At 48.3% G+C, this 18019-nt stretch overlaps 1 protein-coding gene across 6 annotated transcripts in view; it reads left to right on the forward strand.

Annotated features, from left to right (window-relative positions):
* REPS2 (RALBP1 associated Eps domain containing 2) overlaps positions 1-18019 on the forward strand; it is a 301690-nt gene that overhangs the window by 76188 nt on the left and 207483 nt on the right. For all 6 annotated transcript variants that reach the window (XM_073574130.1, XM_073574114.1, XM_073574109.1 and 3 more), the window contains exons 3-4: positions 1464-1582; positions 10189-10294. In XM_073574130.1, the coding sequence (XP_073430231.1) occupies positions 1464-1582; positions 10189-10294 (225 nt within the window). The remainder of the gene's footprint in view (positions 1-1463; positions 1583-10188; positions 10295-18019) is intronic.

The raw sequence follows: 18019 nt of genomic DNA on the forward strand, positions 1-18019 counted from the left end.
CTGCCTCAAAGTTCGACGCACTGTGCGTTCAGAGATGCTCTTCTGCCTACCTTGGTTGTAACGGGTGGCAATTTGAGTCACTGTTGCCTTTCTATCAGCTCGAACCAGTATGCCCATTCTCCTCTGACCTCTGGCATCAACAAGGCATTTCCGGCCACAGAACTGCCGCTCACTGGATTTTTTTTCTTTTTCGGACCATTCTCTGTAAACCCTAGAGATGGTTGTGCGTGAAAATCCCAGTAGATCAGCAGTTTCTGAAATACTCAGACCAGCCCTTCTGGCACCAACAATCATGCCACGTTCAAAGGCACTCAAATCACCTTTCTTCCCCATACTGATGCTCGGTTTGAACTGCAGGAGATTGTCTTGACCATGTCTACATGCCTAAATGCACTGAGTTGCCGCCATGTGATTGGCTGATTAGAAATTAAGTCTTAACACACAGTTGGACAGGTGTACCTAATAAAGTGGCCAGTGAGTGTATATCTATTCTATCCCTTCTCTCCTGTCGGGTCTTGCTGTGATTTTACTGTAAGCAGCTGCTGAAATGTCAGGCTTTCAAGGACATCGGTGTGCAGAAATCGGACTGCACTCGCATGGTCTGAGTGCTGTCCAATTTTTTTTCTTACACCCATTGACTTCTATTGGTGAATGCAATCTGATTTTCGTATACAATCATTTTTTTCTGGTCTGATCATGATCCAATCTGACCTGGGAAAAAAAAAATTGCAGATAAACACGTATTCATTCGATTTAATCGCAAGTGGGAATGAGCCCTATGACTTAAAGCCGGAGTCTGGAGGAACAGATTTTATTTCCTCCTGGCAGCAGGGCTTTCAGTGATAAATTGGAAGTCCAAATAGAACCTACACGGTTTAACAGAGATCACCTGGTGAGTGCATAAGTTACAGCTTGTCGATGCTTGAATACCCCTTTATTAACTGGAGCATTTAGCGACTTAGAGTACAATGATTAGAAAGACCCCCTCCAACTCTGATGTAATTTTCCAAAAGCTGTCACTGCAGGTTAAAGATCTGCCCTAACTTTTGTAAAAGACAGTAACCTTTTATTTCTTTTACATATTAAATTGATATTAAAAATAAAAATAATGAATAAAAAATAAATTACCACTGAATATTTGAGTGAAAAAAAAATAGCATATAACCATATGGTTTTGATGCATACATCACGGATTTTACCAACCATATGTCAAGCTGTTTTCCCACAATTAATAGACTTAATTATTAGATGATCGCACAGGTTGTTCTACCAGGGTTGAATTACCATCTGTATTATATGTCACAGGTCTAGTCATTTATTCAGCTATGCTCCTTGACAGCTTGCCATGTCTGAACATTGGTATTCTTTACTTAAATAAGTAATGAGAACATGAATGATTAATAAACGCCGTAGACTGAAATGTACTCATGATCTGGAACGATTTTCTTTTCTCTCGTTTACAGAATTGCCTCTTGCTTGTTTCCTGTCATTGAAATCTGACAACCTAAAATATTGCATTCAATCAGCAAGCATAGATACACACCAATCAAAACACAGTGCCTTTGGTGAAGGAGAACCTAAGGTAAGAAAGAAGGAAAAGCGTAGAATGCAGTATACATAAAGCACATGCTGGAACAGACGCGCACAGTCAGTAATTAGTATGTTAAGATCATTTTATTTGTTTTTTTTTATTTTATTTTTAGTTCAGTTTTATAGTGGTTGTGCTTATTTTTATAGATTTATAGATAGCAGTAAATTACCTATATGCCATTATTCCCCTGCCATGCTGTGATGGTCTTCAGTAAGGAAGAGGACCCTCAAACTGCCCTTGGAGCTGGCACCCTAAGGGTGTGTGCACACATTGCGGATTCTACTACGGATCTACAGCGGTTTTGGCTCTGCAGATCCCCAGCAGTTTCTGCTGCGGTGTACAGTACCATTTAAGTCAATGAAAAATGAAAACCGCAGTGCACACGGTGCGAAATTTTCCGTGTGGATTTGCTGCGGTTTTAAAACTGCAGCATGTCACTTCTTTGTGCGGATTCCACAGCGGTTTGGCACCTGCTCCATGATCAGGTGTCAACCCACAGGGAAAAACCGCAAGCTAATCCACTGGAAAACCGCAGGTCTTTTGACCTGCGGATTTACCTGCGGATTTAGGCAAATCCGCGCGGACAAATCCGCAACAGATTCCGCAACGTGTGCACACACCCTAACTATCCCTGTCCCGGGGGGTACTCTTAAAGGTAGAGAGGCCTGAGTCTCCAACCTTACTATGCTCCGGTAAAATCCCTTATCTGTCCCATCCCCAACCCTATGAGGCATGGTACAGAAATGAATGGTAAACCAGACACAAACACAAAACAGGGATAACAGAAACCCTCTATCATACATATGCACTAGCCAACAATAAGGAGGAGGATAGGGACAGTGAGGAATAAACTAAATGGAAAAAGGAACAGGCGATAAACACACACATACAACAGCAGCCTACAGAACACTACTACAGCTCCATACTTCAACTACTTTGCTTTAGCACAAAGCACAGGAAGATGAATCTCCAATAGCAACAACAAACTCCTATTCGGCACAGCGTCTCCTAAGAGCAAGGAAGCAGAGCTTTCATCAGCAGCACTGAGAGAGTCTGGACAGGTTTTATAGGAAGAGTTAACGACCAGATCAGAAGCAGCTGAAATGGAGCTGCATGTTCCTGACCAGCATAGAAAGGGTTGGTAACCTCTTCAGCACCAAAAGAAACCAAATTCATTTCATATGGGATCAAAATAAATAGGCTAAAATCGAAGATCTGCGATTCACAATACGCAGTGATCTTCTACCCCTAGATCTCCCAGGCGGACATGACACACTCGTGATATCCCTAGTCATTGCTACAACTACATCTTTGAACACCGGTACCGGTGTTATCAGTGGTTAAGGTCATCCATGTGCCATCCAAGTGTCCTTTTTTTACCATCAGTGTGTCATCAGATTTTTTTCCAATATGGATAAAGAATGAAATTACAAAGTTTCTCCTATACTTTGCAGTGTTAAAAATGGACATTTGTGTCCTGTACATGTTTTTCATGAACCCATAGACTTGTATTGTCCCTTATCATCCGTGCTGCCAGAAAAAATACGTACATGTCTCTGGGTTGCACAGACACATGGTCCATGTAGAAGCATGGACATGTGCATAGCACCAAAGGTTATAGTGTGTATCCGTACTGGAATCACGAATGTGTGAAGGAGGCCTAATATGGAGTCGGTGAGAAGCCTATGGGCCACTCAATATTGTGAACTCATACCAGATGTGTAAAGGCCCTGGACTAATGGTACATTTACACTATGAACACTTGTTTCATGAAACTAAGTAGATCTCCAAAATTGTAGCATGGTTACAAGAAGGTTGTTCCATCACTGACAACTTAATCTCTGCGAATCAACTGATGGGAGACAACATAATTGCCATAGAGTGATACTGCAAAAGAAATTATTAAACATAGGAACTATTTAAATGAATTGAAGACCATGCAATAGATATCATCCTCTACAGCAAGCGCTTAATAGTGAAAATGAAAAGTTTTCTCCTGAGAGGTGAATGTTAGGCGTTGGATTCCTGGCACTGCACAGCGGGAGTCCAGAGCCAGACTTCCTGCGGTCTCCCATTCTTCCTCGACCGCTCCAGGTGATGCTCAGCAAGCATGGCGAGCCAGGCTTGCTGCTCAGACTCGCTCTGACAGCCTGGATGTTGCTGCCACCTCTGGTGCAGCAATAGCAGCGCAACCTGCTCTGCAGGGAACTGCTCCTGAGGCTAAGTCCTCATGCCGTGCTACTGGGCATGCCCGCAACTTGACCTCTCACTGGAGAGCAGGGGTCACATGCTCAGGTTCTACGTCGGATCTGATTGGTCCTTCCCAAGCTAATGGAAGGTCCCGGAAGCGCATCGCTATAAAAAGCCCGCATGGCGGCTCGGCGATGCGCTAGTGTAGCATATTATGCTGTGTGTGTATGGTGACGGATGTGTGGATTGGTGACTGACGCATTATGAAACCACTTCCCTCGGATATTACGAATGGTGACAGAGTTGGATAGTCAATCTCAGCTTGTGGCAAGCTACACGCCACGTGATCCTCGCCTACACTAGCGTCCGTCGGCGCCCGTGTCTCAGCGCCGACGTCTGCAGCTTTACCTGCCGCTGCGCTGCACTAACCGCAGCTACAATTGGTCGCTGTTGCGACACCACACGCAGGCCTCTGTGACATTAACAGAGCCGCGTCTCGGCATCACATTGCCTCTTGGGACTCTGTGCCAGAACAGAGCCGTCCTTAGCGTTCGGGTGACGTTAACCCGAGCGCAGTACCTCATTGATTAGGTGCATCTGCCATTGTTCAGCAGCGGTCTTGTCACCTACCGCACGGTGGACTCCGGGCGGCGAACGCACCTCCTGTTATTTTATATTTGGTGCGTTCCGCCGTCCTAACATTACACTAGCACCCGGGTCTGGCTGACAATGGCAGACGTGCAGCAGCTGCAGCGCTACATTCGGCAGCTGGAGAGCAGGTTGGCGGCTATCGAGAGCACCAACTCAGCTGCAAATGCTGCGCTAGTTGCCGCCCAGACGGTCGCTGAGGCCGTCTCACGTGTGCCCACACTTTTGCCCTCGCCAACAATCTCTTCCCTCCCGCTCCCCGATAAGTTTTCGTGTGATAGCGCCACCTGTAAGGGATTCGTCAGTCAATGCTCCATTCACCTGGAGTTGCTGGCTGCACGGTTTCCTACAGAGCGGGCCAAGGTGGGCTTTATTGTCTCCTTGTTAGCTGGCCGGGCATTGCAGTGGGCCACACCGTTGTGGGAACGTGATGATCCCGTGGTTCAGGGGCCTGCTCAGTTCCTCGCGGCTCTGAAGCAGGTCTTCTTGGGTCCACGGGTCACGCAAGATACGGCTCTCCAACTGTTAGCGTTAACACAAGGGTCACTCTCGGTTAGCCATTATGCTGTCCGGTTTAGGACATTGGCTTCCGAACTGGAGTGGCCGGACAAAGTGTTAGTCCCAGTGTTCTGGAGAAGCCTAGCTGAACACGTCAAGGATGCTGTAGCCACCCGAGATATTCCCACAACTCTGGAGGAATTGATCTCCGTCTCCACCCGTATTGATCTCCGGTTCACGGAGCGCGGGCTGGAAGACGACTCAATCCAGACGTAAGATTCACCTGGCTCCCACCTTTACCGAACCGCTAAGCCATTCTGCTCAGGAGCCTCCCTCCATCGAGCCCATGGAGATATCTCGCACCGGTACTAAGCCACGTCAGGTGCGGGGCTCTGTGCGCTGTTATCACTGCCGGCACTTTGGCCACTCGGCTGGCACATGTCCTCAGCGGCCAAAGGGACGACCCCGTTCCATGGTTGTAGGTGTTGGCCAATCCCAGATGGAGCCCTTTTCGCCTAAGCCGGTATTCCGGGGTACTCTGGACAATGGTTCCTCCACCTGGGAGGCAGAGGTTACTCTGGACTCCGGGGCCGAGGGGAACTTTATGTCCTCGAGTTTTGCCCAGAGTCAATCTATTCCCCTGGTACTACTCCCACATCCTCTGACCATCAGGGTGGTGGATGGGGCACCATTGCCATCTCAAGTGACCCATCAGACGTCCCACTCAGTCTCGCCATGTCCCCCTCACATCGGGAGACCCTGTCCTTGCTTATAATGCCTCATGGCATCGATCAGGTACTCCTCGGGGTTCCCTGGCTTCGTTGTCACTCCCCTCACATTGATTGGGTGTCGGGGAGAATACTGGGCTGGAGCAAGGACTGCGAGGGAAGGTGTCTAAGGGACAGTCTTCAGGTAGCGTCTACAGAGCTGCCTACAGATCTCTCCACGCTTCCTGAACCTTACCATCAGTATGCGGACGCCTTCTCTAAGAAGTCTGCGGAGACACTCCCGCCGCACCGTCCCTATGATTGCCCGATTGACCTCCTTCTGGGCACAGAACCTCCTCGAGGTTGTGTCTACCCATTGTCTCTCCCAATATATCCGTGAGAACCTGGCGCGTGGCTTTATCAGGAAATTGGTGTCACCGGCTGGGGCAGGCTTCTTCTTCGTTCAGAAGAAGAGCGGAGAGTTACGCCCTTGTATCGACTACCGGGGTCTCAATGCCATCACGGTAAAGAATAAGTACCCTCTCCCGTTGATCTCCGAGTTGTTCGACAGGTTGCGTGGGACGCGGCTCTTCACAAAGCTAGACCTACGAGGGGCATACAACCTGATCCGTATTCGCGAGGGAGACGAATGGAAGACAGCTTTTAATACTCGGGATGGCCATTATGAATATCTGGTCATGCCCTTCGGCCTTTGTAATGCGCCCGCTGTCTTCCAGGACTTCGTCAACGACGTCTTCCGTGACATGCTTTCTACCTCGGTGGTGGTCTATCTGGATGACATCCTCATCTTTTCGCCAGATTTGCCCACCCACCGAAAAGATGTCTGCAGGGTATTCGACCGCCTGCGGGCGAATTCCCTGTTCGCCAAGCTGGAGAAGTGTCAGTTTGAGCAGGGGTCCTTGCCATTTCTGGGCTACGTCATCTCGGCCCAGGGGTTGGCTATGGATCTGGCCAAACTGCAAGCGGTTATGGACTGGCAGGAACCCCATTCTCTTAAAGCGGTGCAGCGCTTTTTGGGGTTCGTTAATTATTACAGTCAGTTTATACCCCACTTCTCCACTCTGGTAGCTCCTTTGGTTGCTCTCACGAAAAAAGGAGCTAATCCTAAGGCATGGACCGAACAGGTTTCTAAGGCTTTTTCCTCCATAAAGTTCCACTTTGCAGGCGCTCCCATTTTACATCGTCCCGATGTGGATTAGCCGTTTATCCTTGAGGTAGACGCTTCTTCCGTCGGTGCAGGAGCAGTCCTTTACCAAAAAGATGCTCAAGGTCGGAAGCATCCCTGCTTCTTCTATTCTAAGACCTTTTCACCGGTGGAGAAAAATTACTCCATCGGCGACAGGGAGCTGCTGGCCATGAAATTGGCTTTCTCCGAGTGGAGACATCTCCTGGAGGGAGCCCGGTTCCCCTTTCAGGTGTTCACGGACCACAAAAACCTGGTCTGTCTTCAGACGGCCCAACGCCTGAATTCCCGTCAGGCCAGGTGGTCGCTCTTCTTCTCTCGCTTCCGCTTCACCCTGCACTTGCTCTCCGGGGAGAAGAACGTCCGAGCAGATGCCCTCTTGCGCTCCGTGGTCTCAGCGGAAGAAGGAGAAGCTGAGCCCCGGTTCATTCTCCCTCCGGAGAGTTTTACGACCGTGGCTCCTATCGCTCTCGAGTCTGTACCGCCAGGCAAGACCTTGGTGCCCCCTCGGCTACGGCCGGAGGTTCTTGCCTGGGCACATGCCTCCAGGCTAGGTGGCCATTTTGGTAACTAACGGAGCACCGAACTCCTGCCAAGGTCATATTGGTGGCCACATATGGCTCAAGACATCAAGGCATACGTGAAAGCATGCGTCTCGTGTGCCCGGAACAGGCCCTCTAGACAGAGGCCGGCGCGGCTCTTGTTTCCCCTGCCAGTAGCGGATAGACCATGGGAAATGGTGGGCATGGACTTTATAGTTGGCCTGCCCAAGTCCAGTGGCAGTACAGTCATCTGGGTGGTTACCAACCATTTTTCCAAAATGGTACATCTGGTGCCACTCGCACGCCTACCTTCTGCCCGAGGTCTGGCCGTCCTGTTCATTAAGCATGTATTCCGTTTACATGGTATGCCGGACAAAATCATAAGTGACCGAGGTCCCCAATTTGCGTCTCGTTTTTGGAGGGAGCTCTGTCTTCCGCCTACCATCCCGAGACGAATGGCTTGGTCGAAAGGGCCAATCAGACCTTGGTCACCTATCTACGACATTTTGTTTCTGCCAGGCACAATGACTGGGCATCCTTGCTGCCTTGGGCTGAATTTGCCTTAAACAATGCGGTGGCCGATTCCACTGGTCAGACGCCTTTTCTCCTAAATTATGGTCAACACCCACGCGTCCCTGTCCCAATGCCGGTGTCCTCCACTGACTCCGGGGTGGCAGACTGGGCAGTGGAGGCCCGGGACATTTGGGATCACACTCAGGATGCTATCCGAGCATCTAAAGAAAGGATGAGGGCGTCCGCCGACACGCACCGGCGACCCGCGCCCAGCTTATCCCCTGGCGACATGGTGTGGCTCTCCACCCGGAACATTAAATTGCGGGTCGAGTCTCCCAAGTTCGCACCACGATACATTGGACCGTTCAAGGTCCTCGAGCGACTTAGCTCAGTGGTCTACCGCCTGGCTCTTCCTCCACATTTGGCCATATCGGACGTGTTTCATGTGTCCCTCCTCAAACCAGTTCACATGGTCCGGTTTTCTGAGCCATCCACCGGGTCATCAAACTTATCGTCTGACGAGTATGAGGTTAACGCCATCGTGGGGCGCAGATTTGTCCGTGGCAAAAAGTTCTATTTGGTGGACTGGAAGGGTCATGGTCCCAAGGCTCAGACCTGGGAGCCGGTGGAGAATATTCATGCACCGCTTCTGGTCACGGCTTTTGAGCGCAGTGAGGCTCAGAGGGGAGGGGACCCTAGGGGGGGTAATGTTAGGTGTCAGATTCCTGGCACTGCACAGCGGGAGTCCAGAGCCAGACATCCTGCGGTCTCCCATTCTTCCTCGACCGTTCCGGGTGTTGCTCAGCAAACACGGCAAGCCAGGCTTCCTGCTCAGACTCGCTCTGACAGCCTGGATGTTGCTGCCACCTCTGGTGCAGCAATAGCAGCGCAACCTGCTCTGCAGGGAACTGCTCCTGAGGCTAAGTCCTCATGCCGTGCTACTGGGCATGCCCGCAACTTGACCTCTCACTGGAGAGCAGGGGTCACATGCTCAGGTCCTACGTCTTCTGTTTTGCGGCTCTGTTAATGTCACAGAGGCCTGCGTGTGGCGTCGCAACAGCGACCAAGTGTAGCTGCGGTTAGTGCAGCGCAGCGGCAGGTAAAGCCGCAGACGTCGGCGCTGAGACATTGGCGCCGACGGACGCTAGTGTAGGCGAGGATCACGTGGCGTGTAGCTTGCCACAAGCTGAGACTGACTATCCAACTCTCTGTCACCATTCGTAATATCCAAGGGAAGGGGTTTCATAATGCGTCAGTCACCAGTCCACACATCCGTCACCATAAACACACAGCATAATATGCTACACTAGCGCATCGCCGAGCCGCCATGCGGGCTTTTTATAGCGATGCGCTTCCGGGACCTTCCATTAGCTTGGGAAGGACCAATCAGATCCATCACATGTTTCTCAACGCAAGCAATGACTAGCCAGTTTCCTACTCCACACTGATGAGGGGCAAATACCCCGAAACAGCTGTCTGTGGATGGATACCATGTTTTGGCATAGGTGGTTTCCTTCATTGGAGACTGCCCTTCCCGTGGTTGTTCCTTCCTGGTGAAAGACCTGGCTAGTCATTGCTTGCGTTGAGAAACATGTGATGGTGTCTCCGCAGCTTCTGTTTTGCATGTTTTACATATTTCCCATAAGGGATGGGGGCAGTGCTCTAGAATCACTGCGTTGAGAAACACGTGATGGTGTCTCCGCAGTGTTGGATGTTGATCTCCATGAGGTCAATCATCCTCATATTTCACATTAACAGAGCCGCGTCTCGGCATCACATTGCCTCTTGCGACTCTGTGCCAGAACAGAGCCGTCCTTAGCATTCGGGTGACGTTAACCCGAGCGCAGTACCTCATTGATTAGGTGCATCTGCCATTGTTCAGCAGCGGTCTTGTCACCTACCGCACGGTGGACTCCGGGCGGCGAACGCACCTCCTGTTATTTTATATTTGGTGCGTTCCGCCGTCCTAACAGTGAATCCCTTAAAGTATAAACATATATGAGAAATGGAAATCTAATCAGTTCCTCTACTGAATCTGTGGAATGTCCCTAATGTCCACCCAATATGAATCAACTTATTAACTCCAACATCACACAGCATCTGGTCTAAATATAAGCAAGAACTGTGAAAACAATGAATACAAATTAGTGTAAAGAATATAATTTTTTTGTCATTCATTCTAAATGCACCCAAGCATCATGGCCTGTGCTAATGTAATTTCCAATACCCTGTCCATGTACTTTCACTGTTTCACAATTGATTTGTCTTTTTTACTGTTATTTTTTTTCCTTTAAGTCAGAAGCCAAGACATGTGTGACATCTCCTAAGAAATCTCCTCTTTCAACATCCCCGGAATATGCATATGGGAAAAAGCAAAACAGTCCTGAACAACACAGTAGAGGTGAGATAATGAAAACTGTGCTGAAAATGAGCACATATCTATCTATCCCATATCTATCCCATTCCTATCCCATATCTATCCTATCTATCTATCCAGATTGTTATAACTTTGCACCCATCTCTATAGTTAACATTTCCTCTAAATTATGCACTTTAGACTGTAAACATCTATTAGATTTTGCACATCTATGTAACTACTGAATGTCAAAATATAACTATGAGAGGGAATATAAAAAAATAACTTTATCAGATAACAAAATTAACATGGCCGTTGTGTTCATGTTGCCCTCTACCAAGTCTTCCCACCATTACATTACCAAATGTGATGGCTATGTTAACCATTGGTTGTCAATTTCTTGACAATTACTGAATAAATATTTTTTAAAATTTTCTGCAAAAGTAACAATTTTTTTTACAAGTTTGTAACAAGGCGCGGAACAGTTGCCATGGGTGAGGTACTCATCTCATGTGTCCTAGCATGTTATGTGAAAATGGGGGTCCTGACTGGTTGTGCTGTGACGGCACTACACCCATGCACGTTACGTGTAACCAATGATGCTGATGTCATGATACAGGTTGGATATGACAGAGAAAATGCACAAGTAACCTTTTTTCTACTTTAGCTGTGTGCTAAAGTTTGGTTTTTGCCCCGGTGGCCATTAGGGTCATTGCACTGTGGTGGTCTCAGTTCTAGTTTCCCCCCAGTGGCCATTAGGGTCATTGCACTTTGGTTACTTTAGTTTTGTGCACGTAATTATAAAACAGGTGTGATTGCTCTATAAAAGAGTGTCAGGTGTGGTAATCACTGCTGGTGATAGTCCTCAGTTACAAGCAAGCCTGGGTGAAGGATGGAGCTGAAGGAGAGTCCCGGACAGCTCAGTGAGAGTCCTGGAGTGGCAGCTAAGGGCTGGCATGGCTTGGTGGAGTGGCAGCTATGGTTATGGTGTAGAGCTGCACTCATGATGCTGGACTCGGTTGCTGGAAAGCTGGACTCAAGAAGCTGGACTCTTTTGCTGGAAAGCTGGACTCATTATGCTGGACTCTTTTTGTGGACAGCTGCACGCAGGTGGTGGACTCTGTTTGCTCCAAGGCTGCACTATGGTGCTGGATCCGGTCGGAGGAAAAGATGCACGCAGGTGGTGGGCTCTGTTGCTGGGAGCGTAAGCAACAGAGCAAAGCTAAGTGGTGTTTCCCTGTTTTGTCTCTTTTCCTTATGTGTGTTTTAGTGCAGTAGTGGGATTAGTTTCCGTACCGTCCACTTCACTAGTGAGGGTTTAGGTGCAGGGCGAGCTAGGGATATTAGGTATCCTGATCGGCGCCCGGTGCGGAACTGGCCTAGGGATCGTTAGGAGTGTAGAGACACTGACTTAGGGGAGTGCAGGAGGTCTCCACTTCCCCGTTCCCTATCGCAGGGCCACCATTGTTATTGTTACCCAGGTTTTCCCTTTTATTATTTAAATTCGCCTTACTGGAGGCGGGGTTTCCAGACATACGTGTATTTCCGAAATTCGCCTATTGGAGGCGGCATATCCAGCTGCACGTTTTATTATTTAAATTCACCCAACTGGATGCGGTGTATCCAGGGTCACGCGTGTCATCTAAATCCGCCCTGCTGGAGGCACTGTGTGCAGCCACACGTGACCATGACAGCTGATTTGCCAGGACCAGATTTTTCACAGTTTAGAGAGGGAGACCACTATTCAAAATAAACTTTTTACTGAAAGGAACTTGGTAGGGAACACATACAGGAGATAGCGAGTACACATTCTTTTGAACGTTTCCTTCAAAACTCACATCTTCCGCACACAGATTCCTTCCTTTTTTTTACCGTCTTGTCCTCTATCTTCACTTTTCTGCTTTACTCTTTTTCTTGTCCTCTGTATTCACTGGTTCTCACTACTTCACCCAATCCAGCTCGATACTACAGTCCTGTTTAGCAAGAGCCCTTTACTCAACCGGCAGTTCTGCATCTTCTTTCCTATGGTGCAAGTATGGCCGCGAGCTTAGTTACCCGATATTTACTTTGGCTATCACCTCCCAGCGCGAGCACGCAGGTATCCAAGGTACACAGCGGGTTACTAAGCGACACGCTCGCTTAGTTACCCGATATTTACCTTGGATACCAGCGTCCTCCCTGGTCCTGATCGCTGGTGAAATCTGCCTGTTTGACAGCTCACCAGCGATCATGTAGCGAGGCACCAGCGATCCTGACAAGGTCGTATCGTTGTGGGGATCGCTGGTGCATCGTTTAGTGTGACGGCACCCTTAGACCATATAACGTTTCTTTCTATTGTTTGAGCTGGTCCTCTCGGTTATGACTCTGAAACTTACAACTGTCCTAACCTGGCACCAGTTTCTCGGGTTAATTTGTCCTCACCAAACAAGGGCCTCGAGCCAACAACACTGCCCTTTTTCTGTAAGGGAAGCCCTTCACATTAAGGGAACAGTCCATTGTCAACCATTAGTTCGTAGGACAGGGACACAGTCCTTTAGCTCATTATCCATCCATGAGATGGGAACACATAAGTCCCTTAGGAACATCGTCCTTTTCCGGATAAGACTCAAACGTTGACTGAGCGTTTAGGACTTCCAGCGGCTGTAATGTCTCTTAATCCAGCAGGGGAATCCACCACAAGCACGACAAACAAAACAAGGGGGAAAACAACAACTTCAGCCATCTCTGGCCATTGGGGGAGCATGGGGGAGTCCCGGATAAATGGGTAATTGACCCACCTCAACCTTGATTTCAGGAAACTTGAGCTGTTCCTCTTATTAGGTGCATCTGGCACAACACAGCATGATCCAGATCTGTCACCATTCCTTCCTCTCTTGGCTAGTCTTTCCCCAGCCTAGCTTACATATCCTGGGGAAAAAACCTCTTCCTATTCCGTGTCTTGAGACTGTGAGGATGATCCCTCTCTTTCTCCTACACCATCTCATTCCTGTACTTTTACATAATGCGGCACATCCCCACCTGGCAACGGAACCTCAGGCATATGGACATTAGCAACCCCCCTGGCCATGACCTGAATGACAACCTACCCGGCCACTGGTGAGGGTATTCTTCTCTGCTCAATCGCCATATCTTCAGGCTGGGGAACCTCCATGGTCCTCTCCCAGTCTCTCTTCGCTACCCAAATTCTATCAGCCAACTTTCCCCCATCACGAGTCACAAACACTGCATACCATCTTCGGCGACCACGCATCGCCAGGAATCTGACCATGAAGCCAGATGTAAGGTCCTGCAATCGATGAAGCATGTATTCCATCTTCACCATCCTCCTTTCCACAAAGACCCTATGGTTAGTCCTGAACTTGTAAATGAACTCATGCCCCAGCTGTGGGTCATAGTAAACAACTTCTCCTCTGGACAACAGCTCCTGGAAACACTCAGCAAGAGACCCACCAACATGTTCACTTCCTGAGTACTGGCTCGAGTTCTCGCTTCCGTTGACCAGTTCAGACCCCTCAGGTCACTGACGAGCTGTTGGATTTTTGATCTTCCCTCCTAGGTCCTTAGGAAACCAGAGGCGTAGGGTACATCCTACCTTCAGGCCTCTTCTGACTGGCAGGAGCACTTTGTTCCGTACCCACGCCACAAGCTCCTAATTCTTTCACAAAGGAGCTGATCAGCTCCGAGTACTCAGGACCTCCTTCCGCCTCTTGAGGTGAATAGTCTGATTTACCATTACTACTCTTGTTTCTGTCTCTTCATTGCACTGCTCTTTATCCAGCTTCCAACCCACAAATGGCGTTTTTTCTACATCTTGGTGTCCATCATGGCTCCACCTTTCTCTGGGTGGGGTTTTCTCTGGCTCACATCCCATTTTTCTAGCTCCTCTGCCCATTCTTTTTAGTCACACTTTACTGGGTGGGCTTTGTCTTTCCACTTTATTCTCCTACAATTGCTACTCGTCGCTGTAGGCTGGCACTTCCAGTTCCAGTACTCCCTCTGGTAAGTGTAACCTATAAAGGGCTGGACACCACTTTGCACCCTTTTGTGACTTCTATGCCTACGACCTTCTGGATGTAAAAGTCGCCATTCTCCACGTAACTCGAGTCATCACTCAGCTCTTCTAGCAGCAAGACTTGATAGTGCCAACTATGCCAATGTGGCATGGGGCGATAGACGTGGGTGATGAATTCATCTCTTTCGCCGTGGCACATTATATGAAAGTGGGGGTTCTGGCTGGGTGTGTGGACTTGTGCTGTAACAGCGCTATGCCCGTGCAGGCTGCATGTAACTGATGATGATGGTTTGCCAGGAACAGATGTTTCACAGTTCAATGAGGAAACAACCATTCAAAAATAATTTTTTTTACTGAGCGAAACTGTCACAGGGTTACTGCAGCAGAGAGGAGCCAGAAGACTGCAGCGTCTGATTGCTCCTACTCCTGCGCTGAAAAGAAGCACTTCTTTTTAAATGGTGTTTTATTTCTTTTCGAAGAGCAGGATTTAATCGGCCATGTTGGAAACTCTGGCAGTATGAGCTCTCAGCTGAGCTCAGTTAGCCTCTCCCATCCCCTTTATAATCTGGGTCCTGATTCAAACCCATGTCAGAGATAGCTTTTGCTGCATGGATTGGAGGAGAGGTGAGGTGTTTATATGAGGAGTGTTGGAGGAATTATCTGTGACTGTTGTGTGGTTTGTAAGTGTGATAATTCCCTTCCCTCCTCTTACTTTGGTTTTTCCCCTGCCATCTACTCCCCGGTGCATTCCTCTATTATATGTGAGTGAATATTTGTATGCTTGGTTGTGGAGACTGCCAAGACCAGGGCTCATACCACTGAATGCCCACTCTCTCTCCCCGTGGGCAGAACACTTCTCAGACAACACAGGGAGAGAGTAAAACAGTGTGGCAATAATTTATTGAACCACCAACACACAACAGCATACAGAACAGTCCCAGCAGGTATCAAAGATGGTGCAAATTACAGAGTCTCACCCTTCCACTGACTTGCTGGGATTATAGCTGCTTCCAGTGACTCATACCCCCACCATTGGCTCCCTGCCCCATAGCGAGGAGGCAGCGACAAGCTTAGGAAGCTGACCGAGAGCAGTGAGGTATGTGACCCAATTGTCAGGGTCAGGACCAGGATTCTGGGGTTTCAATCAATTTGTCTCACATACTGAGTCCTGCCTAGGCCAGTTATCGCTTGGAGTTATAAATTCCAGACCTTACTGCTAGGCATCCTCTCCCAGGACACATCTCTGGAAAATCACTCTGTCTCTCAGTCACTTCTCTTGATGTCACTGTCTCTTCCTGTCAGTCTCCCATCAATTAGCAATACCTAAGAATGTGGCATTGCTCACATTGGCCGTTAGATCCTTTCTCTATGCATTCCAGACCCTATCTAACTTGCTACCAGAAACCCGTCAATTTCCCTTGACCGCAGCCACTCCCACTCTGGGCTAGTTCCAAACATTAACTTTTACTATCCTTATTGTTAAACTACAAACATTATCAACATCGATAATACAAGTCACAATTCACCTTATACATCCCAGTAAACATTACATATTACGACGATTTACATTTTCTTCAAGGACAAGTTCCCTGACCTGGCAGGTACACTGGCCTTCACCCATCAATCACTATACAGAGACCTTTGGAGTAGCTGTTGGTTGGAAGAGTGAGCCTGGGGCAAGGATGGTCAAACAAACAAATTTGGATAAGTATCTTTTGGGACAGTATCAAGAACAGAATCAGAATGCAAAACTACAGTAAAAGGAATAGATGGGATCAGATTACAGGAGCTCAGTCCAATAAGAAGAGTCAGATGAGCTGGGGTGAATATCAGAAGGGATTACAGTGACAGACAAGCCAGGAAAAGATCAGGACAAATACAATGGACAACAGCACCAGAGTACAGTGATAAATCCAAGCACAATAACTGTCAACTCCCAGCAATATGCTGATGCTGGAAGTTTAACAGGGTTGTCCAGTCTAAAATGAAAAGTCTTTAGTCACTATGTGTGACTACAGACTTGTGAATCCTCCCTGCCCCCTTTTTTTTGCTGCGAGGATTCGTCGTGGCCTGCTTCGGGTATGGCGATCAGGCATGCGATATGCATATTCATAGCCAGAACCTGTCTAGTGGGCGTGGCCTCACTCAATACAAGTGTATTGAGCGAGGCTGTGACATCGCAGGGGTCGGGGGTCGCTACTTACCTGTCAGACGCGGCGATCCTGACGTCCTCCCGCCCGCGTCCACGCGTCGCTCGTCGGCGCCACAGGAAGCCCCAGCAGGAAGCGCCCGACGAGAAATGGTCCAGGACCTTCTTGCACGATCAGTGATAACCAGCGGGGGAGCCGGTCGGAGGTATCACATGTAGCGATATCGCTAGCAATATCATTGCTACGTCACAAAATCGGTGACTTTACAGCGATATTGCTAGCGATATCGCTATGTGTAACGGGCGCTTTACTCTTCATGATTGGAGATTGGACTTTGAGAACTATTATTATATTTTATTAATATAACAGAAGAATATAGCAGAATATAACAAAGCAGTAAATATTGTAGGATGATTTTGTAGGCTTCCTATATAGCAGCCAGAAGGTCCCTGCACGTAAGAAATTGTCTACTTATAGTATCATTAGATTTATCAGCCTATAATTTGATTACAACATGGAAGTATTTATACAATTTCCTCCGGTAATTACAATTTTAAAGGATTATATCAGTCTGAGTTTATTCACTTATTCATTATGTCCGTTGTTACAGCGTACAAAAGTCATTATGTGAACTGACTTGTCTTCTCCCTTCAGTTGGGTACATGTTATTCAATATTGGGTGATTTATGTACTAAAATTATTTAGTTGTTATGTACAAAAAATGATGTGTTTGTACCAACAATACATCAGCATACTGTGAGGTAGCGCTGTTATTCAAGGTTGGGGGACACTCGCTTGGCAGCCACACAATCAGATCCAGCTCGGGTTTTCATAAGCCATAACAGTCCATGAGGTTTATTTGCCATCATAAACCACAGCAGCAATATACAACAGCGCAGCTTCCATTATATATCTTCACATGACAGCATAGCGTCCATTATACAGGCTATTTAGCCCCAGGGTTATCTCACCCACGTCAGGGTTCCCATATGGCTGTTTCTCCAGGCTGCAGACATCCACTCACTCCTCAGGGACTCTCAGACACTGGCCGCCATTACCCACACAGCCGCTCCACAGGCTGTTAGTGAGGAGATCCTTCTCCTCACGGGACCTTCCAAACTGGACCAATCAGGTCCCAGCATTCACCCTGGCTACGTTATATGGTCCGTAGCCACGCCCCCTGGGTCACATGGCTATGACCTCATCTCAGGTCCTTCACCTACTCACACAGCCTTTTACTATAGGTGTTATCAGACACACCCCTGGGTGGGTTTGTGGGCAGCTAGAACCCACCCATCTCTCCAGCTGCCTGAAGGCTTCTCCCTAACACATAGGCACGACAGATCAGCTCTGCTGATCAGCACATAACCAAGCCTTCATCTCAAAGCCACCCACTTTGAGACACACCACGGCCACTCCGTATTCTGCCACTCATCCTCTCTCTTGGGACATCCACACAGCGCCCCCTAGTGGACACAGTGGTCATTACACCACATAACCCGCCCCTCTGTTCAAACTTGTGGGGTTGAACACACAATCTTACACCAGGATCTCGAGACCGGGCACACATTACACCTTGCCCCACAGGTCGAGAGAACCGTCTCCATC

Source organism: Dendrobates tinctorius, unplaced genomic scaffold (assembly GCF_039654945.1).
Source record: "Dendrobates tinctorius isolate UK_male_01 unplaced genomic scaffold, ASM3965494v1 ptg000007l, whole genome shotgun sequence".
Classification (NCBI taxonomy): domain Eukaryota; kingdom Metazoa; phylum Chordata; class Amphibia; order Anura; family Dendrobatidae; genus Dendrobates; species Dendrobates tinctorius.